Below are 13,865 nucleotides of genomic sequence, written 5' to 3'. Positions count from 1 at the left end.
CTTCATTGAAGGATGAGGTGGGAGTTGGTTAGGGAGGAGAGTAGAAGAGAGGACCGAATGGATAGATAGGGCTCAGATATCCTGGACCACCTGTGAAACAGTTCCCTTATGAGCATGAAAACCCTTTGGAATAGTAACAATACTATCTAAGTTGTAGAGTGTTCTCTTGTCTCACAGAGAGAGGGCGGCAACATAGCGGTGGTTAGGAGCCGGGATTCTGGAGCCAAATGGTTTTTTTGGTTTCATTCCTGGCTGACTTACTAGCTGTGTGATCCTGGGTAAGGAACTTAGCCTTCATTATTTCCCTTCTCCATAAATCGGGGATGATGACAGTACCTGCCTCACAGGGTTGTCAAGGATTATCATGAGGCTAAACAAATTAGTATATAGCGAGCACTCAGAAGAGAGGAAGGCACATAGTAAGTGTTTTGTACATGTTCTCTCTTTTTTTAATATTATTATTACTAAGTAGGCTCCATGCTTAGCATGAAGCCCAGTGTGGGGCTTCAACTCACAACCTTGAGATTGACCCTTGAGCTGAGATCAAGACTCGGATGCTTAAGCAACCAGGTGCCTCAGCATGAAGCCCAGTGTGGGGCTTCAACTCACAACCTTGAGATTGACCCTTGAGCTGAGATCAAGACTCGGATGCTTAAGCAACTGAGCCACCCAGATGCCCCAGGTGTTCACTCTTATTAGCATTTTCAAACCCATGACTTGAGTGGTTCTTATACTCTGGCCTGTTATCAGAGGCTTCGGGGGGCTTGTTAGAGTACAAGTAATGCGGATGTTTTGCTTCCCCTGTGCTGTTTCTGCAGGAGGTCTTGACTATTTCTCTGAAGTTTACTTTCCCTTCCATGACACCAGCCCCTCCGTCATCCTTGGGTCACTGAAACATATGTGTGTGAGCAGAGTGTGCTACTCTTGGGTTGGGTGGGTGCATCAGTGAGCAAAGTGCTGGCTGTGGGCCTTACCAGATGGTAAGAAACCTGGCCGGCTCAACTTCCACACAGCCGCCTGTGGTGGCACTTGTCCTGGAAGAAGATTGAGATCTCCTGAGTAGTGCTCATCCAATCTAGTGTTCCTCTTCCTTCCTTCTCTTTCTCTCCCTTCAAGAGATAGGTGGGTGATCCCTGCTGTATGTTGGTGGTTGGGGTGGGGTGGGAAGGTCTTCAGGCCTTCAAGCAGAATTTGCTAGAAATTCCAATAAATTCCACAGTAATTCTCATGTGGGCCTGAATTTGAGAACCATTGCACTATTAGTTGGACCCATCCAATAACTCTGTTGACGGGTATTATTTTATCATTCCTACTTTATTGATGAGGGAAATGAGGTTTAATGGCATTTAGATGACTTATTTAGGACCTGACTCAAGCCTAACTCCAGGTCTTAGATCATTTCCCCATACTAGGTCAAAGGATTTGAAACAAAAGCATGGAGATTTAAAATAATCCAGCAGCTGTGGGGAATAGATTGGAGGGGGAAGCTCTTATCCTGAGACTAATGCTATTTAATTCCAGTTGATTCAACAAATTCATTGAGTCCCTCCTCTGTACAGCACATTATGAGACCGTCCTCTGAACGCTTCCAGTGCGATGTCAGGATGGTGTGGGCCATTCACTTCTTAGTATCCAGAGTGGCTTCCGGCGCCCTAAGGGTTTGCATATTTGCTAAAAACCTACATGCCTAATCCCACCCTGAGCCCCAATATAACATTGAAGGACATTTTACTTATTCAGAGAACCAGCCCAAGAAATCCAAATAAAGACTGATTTTAAGCTATTTCTCAACTACCGTCATCCTCCAATTCGCTTCCAACCAAAAGCATGATCCTATCCTGTACCCCACAGGGGGAAGCAAACATAAGACTCTCCCTGTTGTATTAGTAGAAAACCTCCCACCTCAGGGACACCCTTGTTAAGGTGGGCAGCAAACCACTCCTATCCTTTCAGCGAGATTCATCACCGGTTACCTGGCAGTCTATTCCCTGGTCCTGGCCCCGTTCCTCACATGCAGGTTTTTCGCCCATATGCACCGGTCCTAGAGGTTGGCCTCATTCATTCCGTACCTTACTTATTTTTAGGTTCCCCATAGTGTTAAACATAGCAGTGCTTAATGAATATTTGTTGACTGGGCATAAGGATCAAGAAGACACAGGTCCAGAACTGTTCTTCAAAATGATTTAAAGAGTACTTAGGATTTCACACAATGAAAGTCTTTCCCATGGTTTGTCATGATGCCTGAAATTCTCCCACTGGGATTTATTCCATCATTTATTCCATCACGTCTCAAAGACCTTGTGATATTCAGAGGTGTCGCAGTAAAGGCGATGGACATGTGGGTTCCGGCGGTATCCCGTCTGTAGGCCCTCTGCTCTCGTGAAACTAAATAAAACTAAGATGAGCGCGGGAGGAAGGGCACGGATGCTTGTCCTGCAGGAAGCCGGGGGAAAAGGACCAGTGACTGTAGCCTGGAGAGTCAGGAAAGGGAGAGCCGGGCTTTGGGAGAACTTGGTTTTCGGGGGCTGGGCGGGAGGGAGGCGGAGGTTGAAGACAGCACCCTGAGCAGCCCTGCTGGGATTCTCCCCACAGTGAGCACTGCTGGCTCACCTCGCCTCCCAACACCGTCTTTTTTTTTACAGGTTTGTTTTTCAGGAAAAAAACGGCTGTGTCCTAACTGGGTTTTCCAGACCTTGGTTATAACTCTCATCGCTGTGATGGCATTTTGGTAAGAAAAGCTTCAGTGTTCTGCTATCTCAAGCTCTTTTTTCCTTCCCATTTTCCTTTTCTCACGTATGGACTAGGGACTGACCCCAACGAGGGGCCTTTAACTGGACATTGACCTTGGATTTAACTTAGAGGTAAGCGAACCCCCTGCTTTCTTTTTTAAGACTTTATTTATTATCGGTGGGGGGGATGATGGCGGAGAAGCAGTCTCCTCGCTGAGCAGGGGACCTGATGTGGGGCCTCAGGATCCTGACCTGAGCCAGAGGCAGGTGCTTACCGACTCAGCCACCTGGGTGCTCCAGGAGGCCCTTTATAAACTCATATTCTAACGAAAAAAAGCATGGGCTTTCTGTACCTAAATGTGGCATGAAGGATGATTTTTTTTTTCAATCAACTGATATTTTTTAGTAGCTTACTGGGCCTTGTGTGTGTGTGTGTGTGTGTGTGTGTGTGTATCTTTTTTTATTCAGTGTTATAAATAATTGTCTCAAATCGTTGGTTCTCTTTCCCGTCCATTTGGGGGAAAGGAGTAAGAGGGCAGGCAGTCTGGTGCAATCTGTGCTCCCCTGGACACGCCTGATTGTTAGGATTCTTCTAGATTCCTCAGTGAAGACTTCCCAGCAAAGGGCCTACGAGAGAACCCCAGGGTATACAGTATATTGAAACTGCAGCCGGATGTGCTAAGCAGCTGAGGCCCGCAGACACAGTCAGGATGGAGAGTTTGCTGTGCAAGCAGCGGGCACTTACCCCCGTCCGCGTCTGCAGGGCGAGGGGAGCCAGGCCTCCCTGGGGGGCAGGGCCTTCCTGGGGCTCCAGGGGCCTGGGTCCTCTGGGTCTCCCTGTCCGTAGCCTGTTGGGCTGGCCGAAGGGCTGTTTGTCTCTCTCTCTCCCAAAAAAATGCTTTGCAAGTGTGGGAAAGGGCTGCCGGGCCTGGTCTCGAGGCCCAGTGAGGGATGGGGCCAGGGTGCTCGTGGCTGCTGGCCACCGCCTTCCTGGCTCTGGAGGCTCGTGGGTCTCTGCCCCCCCTGCCCCCTGGGGTGCGAGGCCCTGGGGACCCGCTGCCTTCTCCTCCGTTTCCCCAGAGAGCTGCCCTGCACTGGGATTCGAGAACCTGCCAAACGGTCTCTCTGGGCCAGAAGCAGAATTTGCCCCCAAGGAGAGGAGCCGATGTCCCCTTGCTGCACGGTTCTGGAAGTTCTGGGGGTCGTGCGTGGACGTGAATGCCGGAGATGACTTAGAGCGAGCACCTGAGGGAATGGGGGGCGGGGTGGGAGGCCCGGGAGCCCGGGTGGCAGCAGGTGGCCGGTGGGGTCAATGTGTCCATCTCTGGGGCTCAGCAGCACTGGGCCCGGACGGGGAGCACTGCAACCAGCCGAGAACTCTGCAGACTTTCTTCTTCGTGGGTGGAATTCAGAAGTGCTGCACGTTCGCTGGCGTCTATTTGATAGTAGTCACCCCAGGCCCTTGGAGGGCACGATGGGGTGGGGAGCCACATCTGGGGAGGCGGGTGTGAGGCCAGGCTGGCCGGCCCTGTGGCCCACTGTCAGGGCGCCCCTGCTCCAGGGAACGTCTGGGGGCGCAGCGCTGTGGAGTGCGGCCTCCCAAAGCCCAGAGCCTTTGGGCAAACCTGCTGCTTGCGTGTCTGCGACCTGCTGGTCGAGGGAAAGGGCGCAGCCCCCCCTTGCAGTCACGGTGGCCTCCTCTCCCCGGCCTGCTGTTGCGGCCTGAAAAGGCAGGCGGCCGGCCAGGTCAGAGGGGCTCAGGGGAGGCCCCCCCAGGGGCCCAGGCCTCCTCCCCTAGCCTTCCCGAGGCAACAGCCCAGGCCCAGGGGGCTGCTCTCTGGAAACGTCCACCAGCGCCGAGGAGCCAGGGCCTCTGGGCCCAGGGACACCGAGGGCTTGCTCGCCCCAGGCCGGCGGCTCCGTGGTGCCCCAGTGGCCCTGTGGCCCGTCAGGGGGGACCTGTGGCCGCCGGCTGTAGCGGGGGAACGCATGTGAGCTCAAATCTGTCACCTAAGCCTTCCTTCTCATGTTGTTTTCTGTTTCCTTTTTTAAACAGCGCCCTGACGATAGTCTCCCTTTACATACTTAGCTTAAAAGATCAAAACCGACGTGCCCCAAACCTCCCTCTGAGGTGAGAGTGTTGGGCTGCTTTTCCTTGGGGGAGAAGGACTCTTGAAGGCCTCCTTCGTTAATCGGTTTGCTCTCTTCCCTCAGCAACCTCACCAGCTCTCGGGAGCCGGCCCCGCCGCCCACAGCCTCCCCCTCAGGTAGGACTTTCACATTCCTCACCCCCAAACCCAGCCTGGTTCAGGGGAATTGTCAACAGAAGAACCAGCCTTTCAGGTTAACCTTGTCGTCTCCCTCCCCCTCCGCCCGACTCTCTGCAGCACCTCCTCCAGCCCTGGCGACCACACAGGCCTCCCTTCAAGTCCCAGAAATCACTTTCTGTGAGGTCCTGCCCTGTCGGGAGACTTACTGCTGCCCCATCTGGGGAAAGAGAAGAGTCCCCTCAAGCCGCGTGCGGAGGCGGTCCCGGGAGGAGGATGCCCATCGGGGGCCGTGGGCAGGTAAAGGATGTTCAAAGAGAAGCGACTGTGGGGACTCTGCCCCTGAGGTGTTTTTCTTTGCAAATATTTACTTGCATAATCTGTTCATGGTTCCAGACAGTGGTTCTACTTGGGGTGGCAAGATCCTCCCCAACACAAGTGTGCAAGCTTGCCGTCTCTGTAATCGTGAGTTCCCTGCCCGGGGATGAAATTGTGGTTGATGCAAGGGGAAAGGGCTCATTTGTCCATGGCCAACAAAGACAGTCATAGTAGAACATGTCAAGTAATCCTGGGTGGGTTGCGTAGATTTTCTGGCTCAGTTAGAACTTATAAAATGATGTCGTATCTGGGCTTCCTGCCCAAACCAAGTAGGGCAAAATGCAAAAGGCTTTAGAACTCTAATGAGTTCAGGGTAAGCTGCGAGTCAGTGAAAATCACAACCACTTTCAGAATATCTGCTTCTTCCTCCTGGGGAGAAACACACACACACACACACACACACACACACACGGAATTTTTTAAGTAACAGATTTCTCATGTTAAAAAAAATTATGGAGACTTGATCAAGGGCTAAAAGTATAGTTATCTCTGTAAAAACATATATAACACATCCAAATGTATCCTAACTCATTGTTGTTTGGGGGGAACCTCTGCACACACACAAGCGTATAGACTAATGATGACAATAATAGCAATACACACAGGTTAGGGTGGCTTATGTATTCAGATGCCGTGGCAACAACAGCTCCCCAATTACAGTGGCTCACTGTGGCCAAAATTTATTTCTGACTCTGTATGTCAAATGTGGATCAAAAGAGGGCTCTCGCTCATGGTGTCATTTAGAACCCAACTAATGGAGACTCCATCTCAACATGTATTTCTACAATCTCTGTAACAGTGATAAGAACACGGCTCTCAAAGCTGCCACTGAGGCGTACCACATGTCCTTCTGCTTACACTTTATCGGCCAAAGCAGGTGACATTGGTCACATCTGACTTAGAACGAGTTGATAAAGTGCAGACCTAACATGTGCCTAGAAGAAGAACCAGAATATTTTGAGCAGTCCAAGTGACAGACATGGAAAATACGGTCAGTGGTTGAAGTTTGGGGGGCAGCAATGTGATTTCCTTTTCCTTTTGATATTGTTCCATACCCTAGAGGTGAATAAATAACTTTTACAAATCGTCATCATCACCGTTGTCATCATCACGTAAGGAGCCATTACCTCATACAGAGGCACTGCCGTAAGTGACCTACGTGAACTCCGTGAATAAACCATTTAAGCCTCACAAACCTAAAAGGCATCTCCATTCTTTCTAACGAGGGGGTGAGGCATAGAGAATTGTTCCCTGCCCCTGTAGGAGGCGACGCTTGCACTGTTTTTCTCATGAAAGCAACTTTTGATTGAACTTGGGAACAGGTGCATCAGCACAGGACAGAGATAAAGCTTCAATGTGAAGAAAGGAATCTGTTTCAGCCATCAAATTCTCAGTAGTCTCAAATATGGAAACGTCCAGCACTGTTACAGAAATCCCCCCAGTCCTTCGTCTCGTATGAAAGCACATGGATCCCTGTGGCTAGTAAACCTTTTTCTTGCCTTGGGAGTCCACCTTGGGTGTACTTGGTGGCCTTTTCGGAGAGCAATCCTCAGAAGAGACCGTCTCACCTATGAGGATGTGTAACAATGGATCCTATACAGGAAGAGGTCATGGACTGATCCAATCTTCATTTCCAAAAATGTTCTTGACCCTTGAGCGAACTCATTCCTATAGCACCCAGCTCTTTACATCGAGGGAAGGTTTATTGTTGTCTTCTCTGGGACGTGGGGTGCCAGCCTCTCAGTATGGGAGGCACTGAAGAGACTTCTAGAGAAGGAAGGGCTTCTCCATAGCACCTGGCTGTGTCCTCCTAGATGCAATTATCAGCTTCTCTGGCTAATGGGGAAATTTAAATCCAGCCTTACCAGGCTCCCCAGGATCCGGGGAAAGTTGTTCCTCTTCCCTCTTTTAGATGAAGAAAGATGGAAAGGATTTAAATGTTCTCTTCACTCTCATCTTCTGGAAACTCGCAAACTTTGGGGGATTTAGAGTCTCATAGAATGTCAGAGAGCAGCATACCAGTGGCACCCTAACTTATTGACCCCTGGAAGCTACTATTAATTTGTTATTCTTTTACAATTATTTGACTGAGAAAATACCTAGAGGGAGAATGTTACTCTAAACTCAGGTAAGCTTTTAGTCAAGTTATTTTTGTTAATCCTACAGCAACATTTGAAGAACAGTACAAACCTGTGGGAGAGTTGTTACAAGTCCACGGATACCACTGAACACTTTGTGCAATCACTTGGGGTTCCAAGGTATCCCCAGGTCAGGAAAACCTCTATTTTCCAGCTGATAAAGTGGAGGCCCGGGACTCTGCTTAAGGTTCTGCAGTAAGTTACTAGAGAGGTTGGAACTGGAAGCTGAGTCCCCTGTCTTCCTGTCCTGGGTTCCTACCCATCTACCATCATGCCGCCATTTATTTGGACATGGTGTGTACATGCTCTAGAGGAAGCAGAAGGTATTCACACTATGGTTCTAGAAAGCCCCTTCGCCTCTCCCTACCCCAAGTTTGCCTTAGAGCCATTGAGCTATCCCAGATGTGGGGTATTTCTGGGGTGTAAAGAAAGCCTCTTCTCTTCTGCTGCTAGTCCCTCCTTCCCTTTGTCCTATAGGACACTGGGATTCCTAAATCTGAAAGTGGAGAAAGCCAGGCAAGTTGTTTCAACCAGACATTTCTGAGGCAGCGACGACTAATTAAAAATTAAAGAATAATAAATACAAAAAGAAATTCAAGAGTTAAGAAAGAAACCAAGTTGAAAGAACTCTCTAGGATGAAGAGTGCTATCTAGCACTTTACCAAGCCCCAGAACACACTTATTGGCTCCTTCCCTAAGGAGAAAGACCACGAGTAAAATAGGGAAGGGAAATGAGTATTTTTATGCTATGCTGAGCGCAAGCCATCATTCTTCTTTTGGGCCCAAGCTGATTGTGTAAAACGCCTTTCAGAAGGTTTATCCCCTCTCCTCACAAAGGTTTGGGTAAGAGGTGGAGAGTGGGTGTTTTGGAATATTGAGCTTCTGTTCTGAGGAGCCAACTGAGTGTGATGGATTAGATTTTAATCTATGGAACCAATAAAGATGTAAACAGACAGAGTTAGATATAAGAAGTGGAGAGCTTGTGAGGGGGAAAAATCTAAGGAATTCTACAGATGTTAAGAATTTTGGTAAAGATTTTTTTAAAATCTCAGGAAACTAAAGGGCGTGGAAATTTGTGCTTATTTTGTCTGGAAGATCAGAACTCTGAGAAGAGCAAATGGCCGAAAGAAACTGGCTCCCCGTGTACAAGGACACAGTCATCAATTGGTTGGGCTCATTGACTTTTTCTTGGCATGAGTCTGGTTCAATCGGGAAAGAAAAAGGTATCCAAGATGCTTGGAACTCAGCCACACCGCCCAATTTTATGAGTAAGGCTATATACACAGTCTACCACAACAGGATATGCTTTGGTTGGACACCATTTTAAATCTCTCCTCTCCAGAAGTTTCTAATTTAGTTTATTGGGAGATCTTTTCCACTGATTGCAAAATATATCTCCAGCATCACAGTAAAAACCGCTGAGGGTGTATATTAAGTTTACAGTGAATATTACTGAAAGGCATTTGTAAAATGAGAGCCACCCCTGCTTGACTACAGGAGAATTTATGGTTTTCCAATAACCAGCCTTTCAGCGTTGCCTAGTCTTGCCTCAGAGAAGGGACAAATTGGAGATGTTTTTATAGGAGACTTAAAATGTATTTCCAATCCTGCTTTTGAAAAGCCACCTTCATAACTCTAATCCTCAGGATTATGTCTCCTCAACTTTACCTTATTACTGTTTTTTAAAATACCGTTATCCCATCAGATACTAAATCCTATCGTAGGATTCTGTGTCTCCAGGAACCCGAAAACATGCTTCCGTGGAAGTGAGGCAACTCTGTAGTTCTGTTGCTAAAATTGATAATGAGCCCTGTGCCTGCGAATTCAGTGGGAAAGTAGCAAAAAAGATAAGGGATGGAAACAGATAGGATGGAGAAGTTCTGGTTTCCGCTTCTTTTTGTGCCTCATAATTCACAGCCTTCTGTCGAAGCAGTCATAAGTGACACTCCTAGCAGGGGACCTGTGCTTGACAGGTGCTTATTGGAATAGCTGGCATCCAGGAAATCTCGAGGCCTTTTAGACAGCACATATATTTCTATCTAAAGGGAAATATATATTCAATCTTCTAGAAAATCCTCATGGGTCAAGACCCATTTCTTTTTAATGAAAAGGATCAAGATGCTCAGGAAACCTGCCTCTCCTTCAAAGCCTGCCTCACTCCCCTTTGCCTCGAGGGTGAAGGAGCTCCGGTTTCCATGTGTACCCCCCCAGCATCCCTCGGCACCCATCCCCTGACAATTTCCCCTTCGAGCGTGCAAGAGGAAACAGTTTTCTAGAGGGTATATGATTGGCCTCTCTTCCTTCCATCCTCCCCCAAATATTTGCTGAGCACTTGCAGAGAGCCCAGCATTGCCTTGTCTGGGGCCATGGCCGTGCACAAATGTGCACGCGGGCTTCTAGAAGCTCACAGTCAGTTTTGTGCACAGGTAAACAAGCCTGTATGCCTCGTGTGAGAAGTACTAACCAGGGCAGATCTACTTAGGAGTGATGGTGCCAAAGTAGCGTGCACCCTTGTGTGTGCTTTCTATCCGGAAATTGCACATAGAAGCTTGAGTAGGAACTTGTTTCTGATCTTGCCTTCCTTTTCTTCCTATGAAAGGAGCACACACTGTGTTAACTTATGTCTCTTGTTAACTGAGGTTCCTGGCTTTATGTTTTGCTCCAAACTATGTTGAGAAATATAAACATATTATGTAATGCAAATGGAGGAATATGATAAACAGTAGGCGTACTTGGGGAAAAAATCGACAAATTAAAAAAAGTGACTGCAAAACCATTAAAATTCTTTTTATAGACTTGTTTAGTAGCCCACTAAATAATTGCGTTCGCCATTTACTCTAAGAATATGGTCCCCCCCACCCCCAAAGCCTTATCAACAATCATCTGAATAGTTACCCTTCCAAAACTGCTTTTTTTTTTTTTTTTCCAAAACTGCTTTTTTAAAATGCCTTTTTGGCTATGACAGGGGCAAAACCACTCCCGGACTTCCCTCCCCACAAGCCAGCTCTGGCCCCTAACCAGTGACCTGACTCTTCTCAGCTGCAGCGGGGTCCCTACCTTGAGCTTTGAGCTCTTTTTTCCTGTGCAGATCACATTATACCAGGAGTTACTCAGGAATCAGAGAATTTTAATAGAGGCTCCCTATTCTGGAGCTGTCAAGAAAGGACAAAAATGCACACAAGTTAAGTGACAAAACAGAGATGACATGCTTTTGATGGGACGACAGATAGGTCACTAGCTGATCACCCCGCAAATGGCCCAGGGGTAAAGCTGTGGCATCAGGAAGGAGCGGGCTGTGGGCCGCACGGATCCGACCTGGCCGCCGTAACAAGGTACCACAGACGGGGCAACTCAAGCAACAACATTTATCTTCTCACAGTTTTGGAGGCCAGAAGTCCACAATCAGGGTGTTGGCAGGCCTGGTTCCTTCTGAGGCCTCCCTCCTGGACTCACAGATGGCCGCCTCCGTGCTGCGTCCTTCCAAGATCTTCCCCCGGGAGCCTCTTCTTCCAGGCAGGGACATCAGTCAGATTGGATTAGGGCCCAGTGTAACAGCTTCATTTTAACCTAATTGCCTCTTGAAAGGCCCTATTTCCAAATTCTGAGGGGTTGGAGCTTCAACGAGTTTGAAGAACACAAGGTAGCCCCAAACAGCTGGCTTCTTGGAAGAGGGTGAGAACATACTAGATCTGCAAGGAGTGGGGTAGGGATTGGATGGGTGAAAGGTGGGAGAGAGAAAGGGTGGGGAAACATCAAACTGAAGAGACAAAGGGGCGTCTACTGGGTATCTTCTCATCCTGAGCCACCAAGCCTTTAAGATTGACAGACATTTTCCCTCTTCAGAAGACAGAAGCTTGTCCTTCCTGGCAGGAGATGCGCTAACCAGCCTTGACTGGGGGAGTGACTGTAAATTCACATTTAAGTGACCCTCCTTTGGCTTCGTAGAGCCAGGCAGAGTAGCAACCAGCTGTGTCAGCTTTCCCCAGGGACGCTCTCTAGCCAATGTCAGGCGTGAGAGGTGGTCGCTCACCACCAGACAAGTGGAGGTTGATCCCCATGGATTTATTTGAATTTCCTGCCTTCTTCTCCTATTCTGGTGGTACTTTTAGTTTATTTTCTGTTTTCTGAGGTTTTTTTTAAAAGCTTTCTTTCTTGGCCAGATAGCATTTCACATTGCACCCTCCCTTTTCAATAAATGTCAATCTAGTAGGACTTCCAAAAGAAATTCTTTTGTTTGTTATCAGATGTTATCTATTATCAGAAACTGGATTTTTAGTTTTCTTAAAATTTACTACAACAACAAAAGCCTTCTTCCCTCCCTTCCCCTTCTTTTTTCCATTTGAATGCAAATGGAGCCCATTAATCTAGGAAACTCTCATTTCACATTCAGTAATTTGGAGTTTTGCTGGAGCACGATACCCTTTTCCTCTGCAGAAGGGTTTACTTTCTTTTCTCTATTTCTTCTCAATTCAGAGATTGATACAACCATTAGTTCTATTCAGATTGTGGAGATCCAGCAAGTAATAGATCATCGGTATTGTGGTGGAGGCCTCCAGTGCAGGTGGGTAAGCCTCCCCATTCTACCCTGATTGTTTCTGGATTTACTCAGGGCTCTGGGTTTCTGAGACTGAAATGAAAGCCAAAACTACATGGTAAAAGTCAATGCGTGCATACACTGCTCCGTAAGTGAAAACACATTTGTTACATGGTAGACGAGGGAATCATAAAATGGTTGGTATTAGCGAATGTCAATAAACCATGGCTCCAGTGATGCCAGTCTCTCGTTTTTAATGGGGACGTCCAAAGCAAAAAGCTTAGGGGGACTCTCCAAGGACACATTCCATGAGCACAGGGGCTGTCGGTTAATTTTATAGACAAGAAACACGTTGTTACTGATGGCTCCACGTAATGAATGAACTGACGTTTATACATTTTAATAACGGGGAATATTATTATCTTAATTGCTAAGTAATAAAGCTTATCGTGGCTTTTCCAGGCAGGAGAAAAAACATCCAGATATTGCAAAAGTTATCAGCAACCGCCATGTCCATGGTGAGCCATCCGGTCATGGTGCATTTAGAAGCATAGCCTACAAGTAGCCTCAGCTAGCTGGCCCAAAACGCAAGTTGAAGGCAGTAAGAGTGGGGACCTATTTTTCTTTCATTGATGAATATTTACTGGGTGACTGCTAGGTGAAAGGCAAGGTGAAAGTTCTGTACCGTGGACTGGTATCCCAAATCCTTGGGATTCTCAGCCTTATTTCTTTTTTCAACCTGATGACCCTGAGCTTTAACTGTGTGGTACTTTATGATTTGTTTAGGGCTTTGACATTCATTATCTCATTGGATTCTCCCCAAATCCCTGTGAGGTTGGGATTGTTGATCCCATCCTGCCATGAAGGAACCTGACTTTCAGCGAGTTTAACCAAGTGGGAGACCGATGTTAATTACTGTGCTAGGGTGACATGATGAAGAAGGGTGGGATGATTTGGTTTCCAATTCCAGAACTTTGACAAGGTGTTAATTCCCCCTGAGTGTCCATGTCTCACCTGTGGGGTGAGGCTACTGAGTTGCGTTGCCGTGAAGCATGCAGATGCTGGCAGGGGGGGGGGGGGGGGCACTGGTAGGAAGTGAATTCCATTTATCTCAGCTTTTTCCAGTAGAACAAGGCTCTCCTGATCCCAATTCAGATCCATTTATTTTACTTCTGCTTTCTCATTTTTAACAACTCATTTTAGGAATTTTTTCTTTTTTCTTTTTTAATTTTATATATTTATTCATGAGAGATACAGAGAGGCAGAGACATAGGCATAGGGAGAAGCAGGCTCTCCGTAGGATCACAACCTGAGCCCAAGGTAGAGGCTTAGCCACTGAGCCACCAAGGAGTCCCCATTTTAGGATTTTTTCAAGAGAATCTAAAAGGATTAACTTTTCTCTCAGTGTATCTGGTTTTAAGCTGTTTCTCCATGGAATTCGAGGTGTGGCCAGGTCCGAAGAATCTGTGTTAGATTCAATATGCTTTTCTGCTGGAGTTTTCATTACAGTATGAATCCCAGGAAGTCCCCCTTTGCCCCAGTAGCTCCCTTTTTGGGGGGATGTGGGGGGCGGAGTGCCTGCAGAAGCACTTCCCTGCTACAGTTCTCTCCAATACAAAATGGTAATTAGGACTATCAAAATGTTAGTTGATTCAAGTTCTGAAAGTGCATGATATTTCCTGCTAATGTTGCCTACGAGGGAGCGATTCAGGGTACAGGAGCTGGTATTTATTATCTTCAGTTTTCCTTTCCAGAGGGAAAATGCTGGTTTGAGGCCTTTGCCTCATTTTCTCCTGAAATCCATGTCTCCTTAACGGGG

At 47.4% G+C, this 13,865-nt stretch overlaps 1 protein-coding gene across 3 annotated transcripts in view; it reads left to right on the top strand.

Moving 5' to 3' along the window:
* Nucleotides 1-13,865, top strand: part of MYRFL (myelin regulatory factor like) — a 121,752-nt gene that overhangs the window by 103,596 nt on the left and 4,291 nt on the right. For all 3 annotated transcript variants that reach the window (XM_041754293.1, XM_041754292.1, XM_041754291.1), the window contains 5 exons: nucleotides 2,643-2,728; nucleotides 4,786-4,860; nucleotides 4,944-4,996; nucleotides 5,117-5,296; nucleotides 11,986-12,073. In XM_041754293.1, coding sequence (XP_041610227.1) covers nucleotides 2,643-2,728; nucleotides 4,786-4,860; nucleotides 4,944-4,996; nucleotides 5,117-5,296; nucleotides 11,986-12,073 — 482 coding nt within the window. The remainder of the gene's footprint in view (nucleotides 1-2,642; nucleotides 2,729-4,785; nucleotides 4,861-4,943; nucleotides 4,997-5,116; nucleotides 5,297-11,985; nucleotides 12,074-13,865) is intronic.

The sequence above is a fragment of the Vulpes lagopus genome, chromosome 5 (genome assembly GCF_018345385.1).
Source record: "Vulpes lagopus strain Blue_001 chromosome 5, ASM1834538v1, whole genome shotgun sequence".
In the NCBI taxonomy this organism is placed as follows: domain Eukaryota; kingdom Metazoa; phylum Chordata; class Mammalia; order Carnivora; family Canidae; genus Vulpes; species Vulpes lagopus.
The sequence above is the reverse complement of the archived record's forward strand: the minus strand, read 5'-3'. Positions and strand labels throughout refer to the sequence as shown.